The following is a 12,500-nucleotide window of genomic DNA, read 5'->3' as shown; positions in this document are numbered from 1 at the left end:
TAATACTGTCCTGTACAACTTCTTTGAATATTAATTTCACTTTTCCGGCGAACCCTGTAGTGGGGGAGAAGAATACTGCCACCGAGTGTTCTCACTTGATTCGTAAAAAGCGAAGAAAACGGAATGGGGATAGGACTAGGCATCCTTCTCTCTGTAGACCCAAAGGGGACAGTGCTAAATATATATATATCATATATATATATATATATATATATATATATACATATATATATACATATATATATATATGATATATATATATATTATATATAATATATATATATTATATATAATATATATATTATATATAATATATATATATATATATATATATATATATATATATATAGATACTATAAAGGGCATATATAGTGTGCATTGTTTTCCAGATTATAAGGCAAACACTTTTATTTAATACACTTACTTCGATCTTTATTATAACATTTTTATCAATAATTGTTTTGTTTGACCAAAGTAGGTTTTGAACTTGCTTTAAGTTTAGCAAGTGAACTGACTTTAACATTCAGGGTGTTAATTCATGTATATAATTTTTTGTTAATAATGACATATTGCTTTGATCTACTAGTTAATTATCATCTCTGTGATTAATTTATTAATTTGTATTGTCTTGCTTGTGTATACATTGTGACGAATGTGGAAAGGAGGTAAAGGGAAGACGGGCTGAGGAAAATGGGACAAGGCGATGGAGTCCGTTTTTATCAACATCCATGATATCATCAATAAGAGGACTGGGGGTTTAATATGGGCTAAAGCAGCAGCACGCTTTGTCATCATGAACAATATACACAGATCCCCTGATCCAGTCGGACATTTCAGCCACGCGACGACCAACAGGCTGATAATTGGTCCATCCGCTGCGATAACTCGTCATACCGACAGATGACGTCGAGTGGGGGACCAACCTGACACATTGCCACGTTCCTCTGTTATGTCATATATATTGACCAACTTGACTTCAAATTCTATTCCTCTGAAGAAGCCACTCAGGCAAAACTAGTCAGGAATGAAAATATTTCCCTCAGCCCGTGTTCCCTTTACCTCCTTTCAACATTTGTCTTGCTTGATTAAAGGTAACTACTCACTAATCATTTGAAAGAAAAGTAAACTTTGATTAACATTCCATCAAATTTTCTTTCTGTATATTCCATTCATTTTAGAGGACTATGCTACAATGTCAACCTTAACTGATCAAGATAATGTAGGTAACCATCTACCAAAAGGAGTTCGAAAAAAAATTATGTTCAACATAGAACTACCTAGTGTAGGCCTTGTGGTCTTTTGTAGTTTTCTCTATTTTTGTAGTCTACAGTTTTTTTTCTTTTTGTATGATAAAGCTCCTGTTTTTGTTCGATGTTTGAGAGATTTTCATATCATTGGGGAGTTTACTGGCAGTGGTAAAGTAAAAACAGACTTCATTGGAAAGCAGTATATTTTGTTATCTGTAGCGTTATAAATGCAAGCATTGGGACGCCTCCAGCGTCGAGATGTAGTCATTGAATATGTATATACAAAAATCCTATATTTACATAGTTTTCTCTTTTGTATTTCTAGCTGTCAGAGTCAACATCGAAAGGGTTAAGGAACAAGCGGATTAATGAATGGCACATGCTTAAGAATACTTGAGGAGATTTAGGCATTATCATCATGCCCATCAATACTTAGGGTGATATGTTAAGATAAGGAGTCATAGTTTCTCACTACTTTTAGCTAAAGCGTGAAGAAATTCTCCTTCTTGTCGCTAAAGATCTTCCAGATCCGCCTGTCGTTGACGTTTCAAAGGCCGATGCTGTGAAAGAAGAAGAGGAGGAAGAGGAGGAGGAAGAAGACGCACCGCCCGCAGACAGAACACCAGAATTAATTTTAGTAAGAGCTGAAAGAGCTTCTAATTCCAAGTCTGTCAAATTTTCAACATTTGCTGCGGTCCCGGCAGACACACCCTGAAGTGGAGAGGATGAGAAAGAAGACGATGATTTACTATTAAAGGAGGAGGTCTTTCTGTTGTCATCCTCTGATACTTTTGATACACTTGACTTGACGCTCGTCCCAACTACCCTCAATTTACGCCTAGGGGAAACTTCAGCAACGGAAAGGGAAGAACCAGAGTCTGATACAGAAGATTGAGACTCGGATTTCACCTGTGAGCCTTGAGAAGAAGCTCTAGATCTGGATCTGATTGGAGTTCTTAGCGTGTTTGATGCTGATTCTTGCTGAAAAGAAGCACTTCCAGATGTTTGTGAAATTCTTGAACTTGACGCACGAGAACTGCCTGCTGATCTAGTAGGGGAGGAAGTACGAGAGCGATTTGAGAGCGTGGATGATGACCTAGAACTGGACGAAGAGGAAGAGGACTGGGCTGCCGAACTCTGTATGTTATTTTCAGTAGCATCTTGAGCAGAAACAGAAGAGTCAGATTCTTCGGCCGTTAAGGGCTGAGAGAAAGCCCTACCTCTACTACTGATCCGCCTACCTCTAAGCTGTCCATTGAAGCGAGCTCTTCCACGACCTCTGTCGGGTCCAAGCGAGCTAGGTGCAGGTGTTGTGGCAGCTACTGCATCTGTGACCTGAGCTCTACCTCCAGCAATTCTGTTTCGACTTGTCACCCTTGTCGTGGCTCGTCCACTTGGTCGCCGCACCGTTGTAGCAGACTCTGTACTGGTTTCCGGAACAATTTTATCTGTTGTTTCTTCCTCAATCAACGTGGTTGTTGAGATCGTTGTTGAATCAGTAACTGGTGGCCTGACTGTAAGTGGACGCAAAATTACTCTTCTGGAAGCACTGATGGTAGTGGGACGAACTGTCGTAACCGACTGCCCTACGGAGCCACGAGTTCTTGAGCGAACAGACGAAGATGCATTATCTGAGACTTCTACGTTTGAAGTTTCTTGTACTTTCTCTTTTGATACTATGTTCCTTCTTGAACCTGGTCTCCCTTTTATCCTTATAGTCTTCCGGACTATAGCCCGACCTCCTCCTCTACGACTTGATACATTAGACTGAGATGAATCAGAAATAGTTGAATCGGTTTCTAAAGTACGGAGAGATGTTTGAACGGCTTCTTTGTTGAAGCCAAAAGACCTTGAATCCTTGGGTTCTTCTACAACTACCTGTGTCGTAAGATCTTTTCCTGGTGAAGATGAAGAAGATGAAGTAGTTCCGATTTGGCTGGAAGAATCCAAGGACTGGGTCTGAGATTGCCTTGAACTCTGCCTACGACGGGACGACAGACGTGAAGTCTGTCGACGAAGAGAGGTCGAGGACAAGTTTTGCCGCAGTGATGAAGCAGAACTTCCTGAGGTTACATCCTTATTTTCTGTCTCAGCTTCTTGAACATTTGCAATGTTTTGGTTCACATTTGATGCTGGTCTCACTCGAACGCTTCCACGCCTACGAGACTGGGCATTTCTGTTGCTACCCGCTGGAGTTCGAACTGCCGATACGAGTGAAGACCCTGGGATTTTAAGGCGCTGTGCCTGAGAAACAAGATTCTCTCCCACATTCGTAGATGTAAATGTAGAAGAAGAAACCGAGTCTCCATTCTGGTTGGTGGACAACGTCACTCGATTCTTTTCAAGATTAGTAGTCGTAGACGTAGATTCTGAGGTCGTTTCTGTGTTTTGTGTGGTAGCTTGTTTCCTAATTGGAGTGCGTACGGCCGATATTAAAGTTGCCCCTGGGATTTTAAAACGATTAGCTTGTGAAGAAAGTTGATTTCCTTGAATATTTGTCGACGTCACTGAAGTTTCACGAGCTGTTTCTTCATTTCGACGGCTCGACACCCTTCTTCCCGAAGTGCGACTTGCTGTTTGTCCTGCATTACTGAACTGGTCTTGAGATGAGGATCTGGTGGTATCTTCATCATTTTGGTTACCAGATGGTTTCCTCACTGGTGTTCGAGATGCCGAAATGAGCGTTGCTCCAGGGATTTTTAAATGACCTGCTTGAAGAGTTGCTTGATTTATTTCATTGTTAGAATTTGTGGATGCAGTCCTTGATAAAGCTCCCCTGTTTTGAGTAGTAGATGGCCTTCTCACTGGTGTACGTTGTGCCGACACCAGAGTTGCTCCTGGGATTGTAAAATGGTTAGTCTTTGAAGTGGGCTGATTTCCTTCATTAACAGAAATTGCTGGAGTTGGGGTGGTTGCTGCAACTGAAATGGTTCTAACCTCATTCTGTTTCCTTGCAGGAATACGAGAGGCAGACAAAAGTGTTGCCCCAGGAATTTTGAAAAGGGAGGCTTGGGACGAAAGACCACCATTTTGTCCTGTGGAATCTGATTCCACGTTCTCGTTGGAAATGCGAGTACGAGACAAAAGTAATCCTCTGGATGTTGTCCGACGGGACGTTTGGGAATTCAGCTGATTATTTTGATTGGATGAAGTACTTTGTTGGGCAGTCGTTGCAGTTGAAGGTTCTGTCACCGTTACAATATCTTCATCTTCGTATTCGAATGCTTCTGTCTGCGACTCTATTTCAAAGTCGAAAAATGCCTCTGTAGTGTCCTCTTCTTCTTCAATGAGACTCACAGAATTTTCACTTTGTGTTCTTGATATCCCAGACTGTACTAAATTTATCCTAGTGTTGCCAGGGATTGGGGTGAAGATATTATTTGTCTGCTTAATATTATTACTTTCCTGGTGGTTTGAAGCACCCGTTGTACTTGAACGGTGATCAGTTTGTCCAAAACTTGAACCGATGCTAGTTGCAGAAGCTTGGTTATTTCTCTGACGTCTCGTGTTCGTTGAGATATTTGAACGAGTAGAAGAAACACCAGCCGTTGTTTCACGTATCGAGGAGGATTCCCTTGATCTTGAAAAAGAGCGTGAATTTGCAGCTTGTCCTGACAAAGGAGAGGCTGCAGTTCTTAAGGATGATGCAGACTGTGCTGAGGAGGATCCAAATGATGCAGTTTGTCCTCTCGAGGAAGAAGATGCCTCTTGAGCAGAATGGATAGATGAACTAGAATGATGAGACGATCCACTAAAGCCAGATGAATGTCCAGAGGAAACTGAGGTTTGGGTTGAAGAGAAATCTGAAGTTGCTGACGACTCCTTTAACTCATTAGCTGTATTTCTTACGGCAGCTCCTCTGCTTCCCGCTGATGACCCACCCCTTCTAAATGCTGCTGCTCCTCGGTTCACAAATTGATTCGGGTTATTTATTGCTCCTTGAGATATTGTGTTAAAACTTTGGAAAAACAGAGTGCTTGGCTGGAACTTAGTACTTCCACGATTTCGTGTAACCTGGCGTTTAGGGGTCACTTTGACCTCCCTTTGGATTGACTGCGTGCGTCCATTGGACGATAAATCATTATTCGCTCGAATGGATGAAGATGCAACTGTTCCTCGTGCTCTTAAAGTGCCAGACTGTGTTTTAGTTGAAGAACTGGATCCTCTTGAATCCGCTGACTGACTGGTTCTGATTGAAGATGAGTCTTCGCCAGATAATGAGGTGTGTCCAAAACCAGAGCTAGAGGACGAGGACTGTGAAGCAAGTCCTCTAGTGCGGGAAGCCTGATTTGTAATAGTTCCAGATGAAAAAGCTTGTTCAGAATGGCTCCTTGACCCAGAAGAATGAATTCCAGATGCTGAAGATGCAGATGTTCTTCTTGAGTTAGTAGTTTGACCTGAAGAAAAATCAGATATTTGGCTTGTGGGCTGTCTCAAAATGGATGACTGACTTCTAGACGAACCGATTTGTCCTACAGAAATATTTGAACCAAAACGTTGAGTGCCCGAAATGCTTGAGGTAGGCCCGTTTCTTGATCCAGAGAACTGGCCAGCAGATTGCCCCGATGATGATGTTAAGGATTCAGATGCCTGTTCTGTCGAAATTCCTACAGCGACTGATCCTCGTAAACCAGTAGACTGACCGGATGATTTTTCTGAAGAAATCGATTTCTTTGGACCATTAAATTGGCCAGCTGAAGAACTTGAAGATGATGATCCTGTTAATGAAGAGGATTCGGCTTCAGAAGAAAATACTCCTGTGCTAGAGAGTTGTCCAAACGAATTTCCTACGTGAGATGGTATTTTTAAAGTAGAAAACTGGCCTTCAGATATTCCTGAGGACGATGCCTCAGATGAGCCAGATGTCTGACCCACCGTTACTCTCAGATTGGATGTCCCCCGTGAACCAGCAGATTGACCTAATGCTGAATTTTTGGAAGTAGATGTTCCCCTCAATGTAGAAGATTGGCTCTCCGTTCTTCCTGAAGTAGATTGTCCTCTTGCATTAGAGAGTTGTCCAGCTGAAACTTCTACTTTAGATACTTCCCTTGAATTTGAGACATGACCACCTGAGAAGCCTGAGAATGACGTAGAAGATAATCCTGAAGAGGGGGCTATCCTTACAACAGTGGATTCATGAGGTAAAACGTTTGAATTAAATGAAGAACCTTGGTTTGCTGCGGACACAGCAGAATTAGATGATTGTCCTGTAATGAGATTTGACCTAAGGGGCTGAGAGGATGAAATTCCTGTAGTGGAGGATCCCGTTGATCCAGCAGTCTGACTGACAGATAATCCAAAGTGTCCTAAAGAATTTGACTGTTTTGATGATGTCCCTGATCCAGAAGAACGTGACTGCAAGGACCCTGATGACGTGCCTTGTCCAAATGACGAAGAATGGCCTCCAATAGTTCTGGAAGGAGATAAATGACTAACAGAAGAGCCAGAGGGAATATTCTGACCGGAGGTCCCCACAAAAGTAGAAGACTGACTACTGGATCCTGTCAGGGTTGCAGACTGGCTGTTGAAAGATGGTGCAGGTGTCGGAGGTGGGGGAGGTGTTAGTACATCACTTAGTTTTTCAGGAACCTTTATAGTTTTGATGTTCCCATTCGTAATGCTTGGTGAAAAACCAGGAATTTTTAAAGACGAAGTTTGACCAGATGATCCACTTAAAGAGAAAGTAGAAGATCCATGAGCAGCAGGCGCTTGACTGGTGGTTCTCTTGAAGGTAGATGTTTGTCCAGAAGTTTTTTCTACTGTTTGGCCTGAAAATCCTCTGACAGCAGGTGACTGGACAACAGTCCCCTTTCCTGTCAGTGATATGGTAGAGGATCCCCTCACTACGTTTGTCTGGCCTACAGGCACACCAAGATTAGTTTCTTTGGTTCCAGACACCTGTCCTAAAGATTGAATACTTCCAGATTGCTGACTAGATGAAACAATGCCAGAAGATTGAGATGAAGGCAATCTTGGATTTTGGAAAGATCCGCTTGAAGCTGAAGACTGGCTGAAAGATCCTCTAGTTACCACAGGCTGACCTATAGATTCTCTAATAGCAGATGAGTGAACAAAAGTTCCCCCTCTGTTTTGGGATAGGTTAGAAGATACACTTCCCACAGTTGCCTGGCCTGAAGACACACCAAGACTGGATCCTCTGGTTCTAGACGCTTGTCCAAAAGATTGACTACTTCCAGATGACTGGCTGGTTGACCCAGCGGTAGAGGAACGAGATGAATGGAATCCTGATTGCTGGAAAGATCCATTTAAAGGTGAAGACTGGCTGGAAGATTCTCTAGTGGTAGAAAATCCAGTAGATCCTGTTGACAGAGCCCCTTGGTTAGAAGACCCTCCTGAATGTAAGTTTGATGTAGACGATCCTGCAGATACAGAACCTCTATTTGAAATGAGGCTATTAGAAGACGAATGGCCAAGAGAATTATGTGAAAATTGTTGATTGGCAGATCCTTGCGAAGAAGATGATTGGCTAGCGGATCCAGTCGTAGAATCTGATTGGAGGAAAGATGCCCTAGACCCAGATGCTGAGTTAAATCCTCCTGTTGCAGAACCCTGGCCTGAGAGGACGCCATTAGCAGACGACTGGCCGGATGATACTTTAGAAGTTGACAGTTGGTTGAAAGAGCCGCTTGAGGCAGATAATTGATTAGATGACCCCCTGTTATTAGATGACTGACCAAATGATCCTGCATTATTAGAAAATCTGGAAGAGGAAGATTGTTGATTAGAACCTGTTGAGCCGGACAAGAAAGTTGTAGTATCTCCGGATCCAACAGATGAACCTGTATTAAAACCAGATGCTGAATGTCCTGCCGACGATTTAGAGGCAGTTGTCTGGTCTGCAGAATGTATAGACGACTGCCCAGAAGAGAACGTTGAACTAGTTGTGTGTCTAGATGAAAGTTGAGAATTTTGCCCTGGCGATGTTGAAGAAAGCTTATGGCCTGAAGTAGCATCAAATGCAGATGACTGGCCTAACGAAGCTCCAGAGTGAGAAGATTGTCCAGAACTTGTAGAACTAGAGAATTGGCCTGCAGACGATTCCAATGAAGCTGGACGTCCAGAAGGGCCCGTGAAAAGATTAAATTGACTTGAAGATGTTCCAGAAGATAAGAATTGTCTAGATGAAGATCCAGAAGCTGGGAAACTAGACGAAGCAGTTAGGGTCGACGCTCCAGATGTCGTGGCGCTTCCAGAAGTAATTTCGTTTCTTCCAGAAGATGGTTGCGAATTCTGAGTTCTCGATGAACCTCTTGAAGATGCCAATCTATGAGACGAGTCGCTGCTCGAAGAACTACCAGATACTCCGAATGAACTCGGGGATGAGGAAGAGAACGAGTTAGATGATGACTTTGAGTTACTGGAGGAGAACCGATGAGATGATGAAAGGAAAGACTCTTCACTGCTTTCCTGGTCTTCAATGGAAGTAAATGTGATCTTGGAGTTGTCCGTGAAGACTGGCTTGCTATGAATTTTCTTCGAAGGTGGCACAATGCCAAGATCTTTATTTTGGTCGTATAGTTGATGTGCCTTTTCGCAGGGATAGGCGTGCTCTATGTCGATGCAAGTTCGGCTGTCTTGACTGAATCGTGTCTGATTGGGACAGAAAAAGCTGGAAAGATAAAAACACGTTTTAGTTGAAATAAACATGAGAATTCGTATCATATCATGAATAAGAAATATTTAGTTCTGTTTTATCAGGTTTAATATTGCTTCTTAAAATGAGGATGAAAATATTTCTATAGTACTTAAAACAACTACTGTCCAGTATTTGAATAAAGAAGTCGTAGAGAATACATATGAATTTTTTTATACAAATGTACATATCTATGTATAAGTGTATGTATTATAAGTATACAGGTATGTATGTATGCTTACACGTATGCATGTACGAGTATAAAACATGTATACTATGATTAGAAATACTAAAGCGTTTATAACCAGATTCATACATTTTGTAATTATCTAAAACACTGCTTCGTATTAGTTCAAATAAACATGACAGGCTTCCTCACCTGAACTGAAATGAATCCAAGACTCTTCCAGTTGCCGTCTTTACTGGCATACAGATGTGGAAGACCTTGCATTCATGAGCTTGATCAGCGTAGTAGCCGTATTCCAAGTTGTCGCACGTGAAATCGTCCGAAATTTCTCCCACGATTTCGGACGCGTCGGCGGGGAAGTCGAAGGCTCGAGGGCGGGAATGGTGACGCTGAAAGAGACGACATAACGTCACCAACCACATTCGAAATAAATGCATGAATCAGTAAGTATACTATCATATATTGATAATTTCAAATCCTTTGTGCTCTAAGCACAGAAAGATTTTTTGCAATGATAAGAATACTTGATCTTTTTTTTTTTCTTTTTATAAAAAGACATTAAGGACGACATATCAGAACCACTTTGAATGATGATTTGACCTAAAAAATTCAACAGAGCAAAAAACAGAAGATTATTAGAAATATACACCATCCATAAGAGTGGAAACTAACAATACTACATATGTATATACATATAAACAAATTTAGTGGTGTCTATATATTTAGTTGATCAAAATAAACACTACAAAGGACGGAGCCTTTATTAGTACGACGTTTCGCTTGTTACAGCTTTTTCAAGTCGTAATACATATGACTGAGATTAAGTAAGAACTGGGGGAACGAGGGAGGGGGGGAAAGAGGAAGGGAGGTAGCGGGATGGGTTCACTGAATATTACGAAAGGTTAAGGAGAAGGTGGACCAAATGTCTGGGAACAGGAAAGATTAAGGATAAGATGGAAGAATTGGCTGGGTGAAGGACATTAGCTCACAAACGAGGAACAAAAGAAAGAAGAAAACAAGGGTGAACAATTGTCTACTGAGGGTGGTCAACGACTTTGAGAGGGAAAAACTATTTTGGAGAGCAACTAGGGGTAGTTTTATTTATTTTTAATGGGTATTAAAGGAATTAGGTGGGGTGAGATATTGAACCTGCCCCTGTTCTATTTAATTGTGTTGGTTACTTGAATGATGGCTGCTTCCAAACATTTTCTACGGATCTTGCTGGGTTCACGTACCAGAAGTTCTGCATTTCCCCAGTCCATTAAGTGGTTGCTACAGTTCCTGTGTGCAACACACGCGTTGGTGGTGATATCATGGCGGACATCGTATCGGTGTTCTCGTATCCGGGATTTTAGATCGCGTCATCGTTGTCCTCCCTCAGTAGACAATTACTCACCCATATTTTCTTCTTCCTTTTGTTCCTCGGTTGTGATCTAATGTCCCTCACCCAGCCAATTGTTCCATTTTATCCTTAACCTTTTCTGTTCCAAGACAGTTTGTCCACCTTCTCCTTAACCTTTCTTAATATCTAGTAACCCCCTCCCCCTACCTCCATTTCTCCCTATCCCCGTTCCCCTAGTTCTTCTGATTTAATTTATGTGTATTACGACTATGTACTTGAAAAAGCTGTAATAACAAGCGAAACGTCGTAATAATAAAGGCTCCAACCTCACATAGTGTTTATTTCGATAGATTTTTAGGCAATTGCCACTTTCATACATATTCAATTTAAACCACACTGTTTGACAAGTACTTTTAAATGATGAAATCAACAGAAAAATATATTTTTATGTTTTGTTCCCGTAGACTTGTTGTCAGCCGTTCCTACGCTCATTGCAACTGTTCTCCCTGCTTCTGCATCATATGGCCATGGAAGGAAAATAATTTTCTGCTCATCTTCGTTGTTTCATTAACTTTTTTGTATTTTCTGGACTCTCATCTGACTAAAACTGTCTGGTGTTTGCCATAGAGATTTTCTTTTATTTTTTTATATTTTTACTTATTTCACTTTATTTACTGTATTTCTACTTTAAATTTATTTTAAGTAGTTATACACTTATTAATCTATTTATCTATTTAAGTTTTAGTTTTTTGTCTTATTATCATCATTTCTATTATTATTGTTATTCTACGATGCAACTTCACCATTCGGACACACTAAACGTCTAAACTCTTTTATTTTCTATCCTTTCGCAATAAATATAAAGAAAAAAATCCTCTAGGAATCTAAATGTTCGTCACAGTTTCAGGAATGGAATCCTGTTACCATAGTGACGTCTAATACTAACCAGAATAAATACATTAGAGTACATCACCACAGGCAAGGGGCTTAGGATGTTCTTAACTGGGCATAACTGATGACTCTCTATTCATGCTTTAAGTGCCTCTATATGGAGTACAGGTCTCATGCACTCCAAGCAACTCCTTTATTCTAACCCCGTGAAGGGTATTGACTGCATAAGTTTTGTGTAGTTAATGTTGTAAAATATAAAGAAGACGAGGAGAAATCCCTCCAGTGATGGAGAAATCCCTCAAAGATATTTCTCCTCGCCCTCACTATATTCGCATGAAGGGGCGAGGAGGGAGGGTCGCCATGTAAATGAAGCGACTGGCCCTGCTATAGATGTGCTACGTCGTTCTGCATTGCTTCTGGCCCGGGCAATATACGGGAGCCAAGGATGACCCTTCATCCAAAAAGAGGTAATACAAGAAAGAAACCATTGGATGACGGCTGGGGCGGGGGCGGATGCGACTGGTTGCATGCCTTAGCTGTCTACCTTCCTCATAATGGGGAAGAAGCTTTTGGCATATAGATAGAATATTTTAGGGGGACTAGTAATACCCCTACGGACCAGAATCACGCAGTGTTATTTTATGACTGGAACCTGACCTACACTAAAAGTAGAATGATGATAACTTTTAATTTCTACTATCCTACCGTTCTGCTGCCCTCCGTAAATATTTTCTTGACTACCTCCATAACTATAATATATATATATATATATATATATATATATATATATATATATATATATATATATATATATATATATATATAATTATGGGGGCAGTTCCTCTATCAAATGAGGAGCCACGTATGTGACCAACGACGTGTGTAAGCAAGTGTAATTGCCCATTATTAGAGATGGTCAAGAACCCTTAATCGCCCGCTAACTGCCAATTAAATGAAAGATTATGACGGTTGAATTGTTCAAGCGACCTTGTCCATTCGTCTAACCTCGAGGCGACTCGGTCATAGCGGATCTGTGCGGTTGCCTGCTCATCGGAATGGGGCTTGTTAGCGCGCTGAAGCTGCGAATGATGATGACGTAACGAGCTCGCTTTGCCAGAACCCAGGCGTCTCACGTTCGATCTCAGGGAATTTGTGAGGGTCATCAGGTTCTTGTGTTGA

At 41.3% G+C, this 12,500-nt stretch overlaps 1 protein-coding gene across 2 annotated transcripts in view; it reads right to left on the bottom strand.

Moving 5' to 3' along the window:
• Window positions 1-1,442: 1,442 nt before the first annotated feature.
• LOC143032788 (uncharacterized) overlaps window positions 1,443-12,500 on the bottom strand; it is a 343,525-nt gene continuing 332,467 nt past the window's right edge. For both annotated transcript variants that reach the window (XM_076197832.1, XM_076197833.1), the window contains 2 exons: window positions 9,281-9,477; window positions 1,443-8,877 (listed from right to left, as the gene is read on the bottom strand). In XM_076197832.1, the coding sequence (XP_076053947.1) occupies window positions 1,725-8,877; window positions 9,281-9,477 (7,350 nt within the window). In that variant the 3' untranslated portion in view covers window positions 1,443-1,724. The remainder of the gene's footprint in view (window positions 8,878-9,280; window positions 9,478-12,500) is intronic.

This window comes from Oratosquilla oratoria, chromosome 14 (assembly GCF_046742065.1).
Source record: "Oratosquilla oratoria isolate Oo_2021 chromosome 14, ASM4674206v1, whole genome shotgun sequence".
In the NCBI taxonomy this organism is placed as follows: Eukaryota; Metazoa; Arthropoda; class Malacostraca; order Stomatopoda; family Squillidae; genus Oratosquilla; species Oratosquilla oratoria.
The sequence above is the reverse complement of the archived record's forward strand: the minus strand, read 5'-3'. Positions and strand labels throughout refer to the sequence as shown.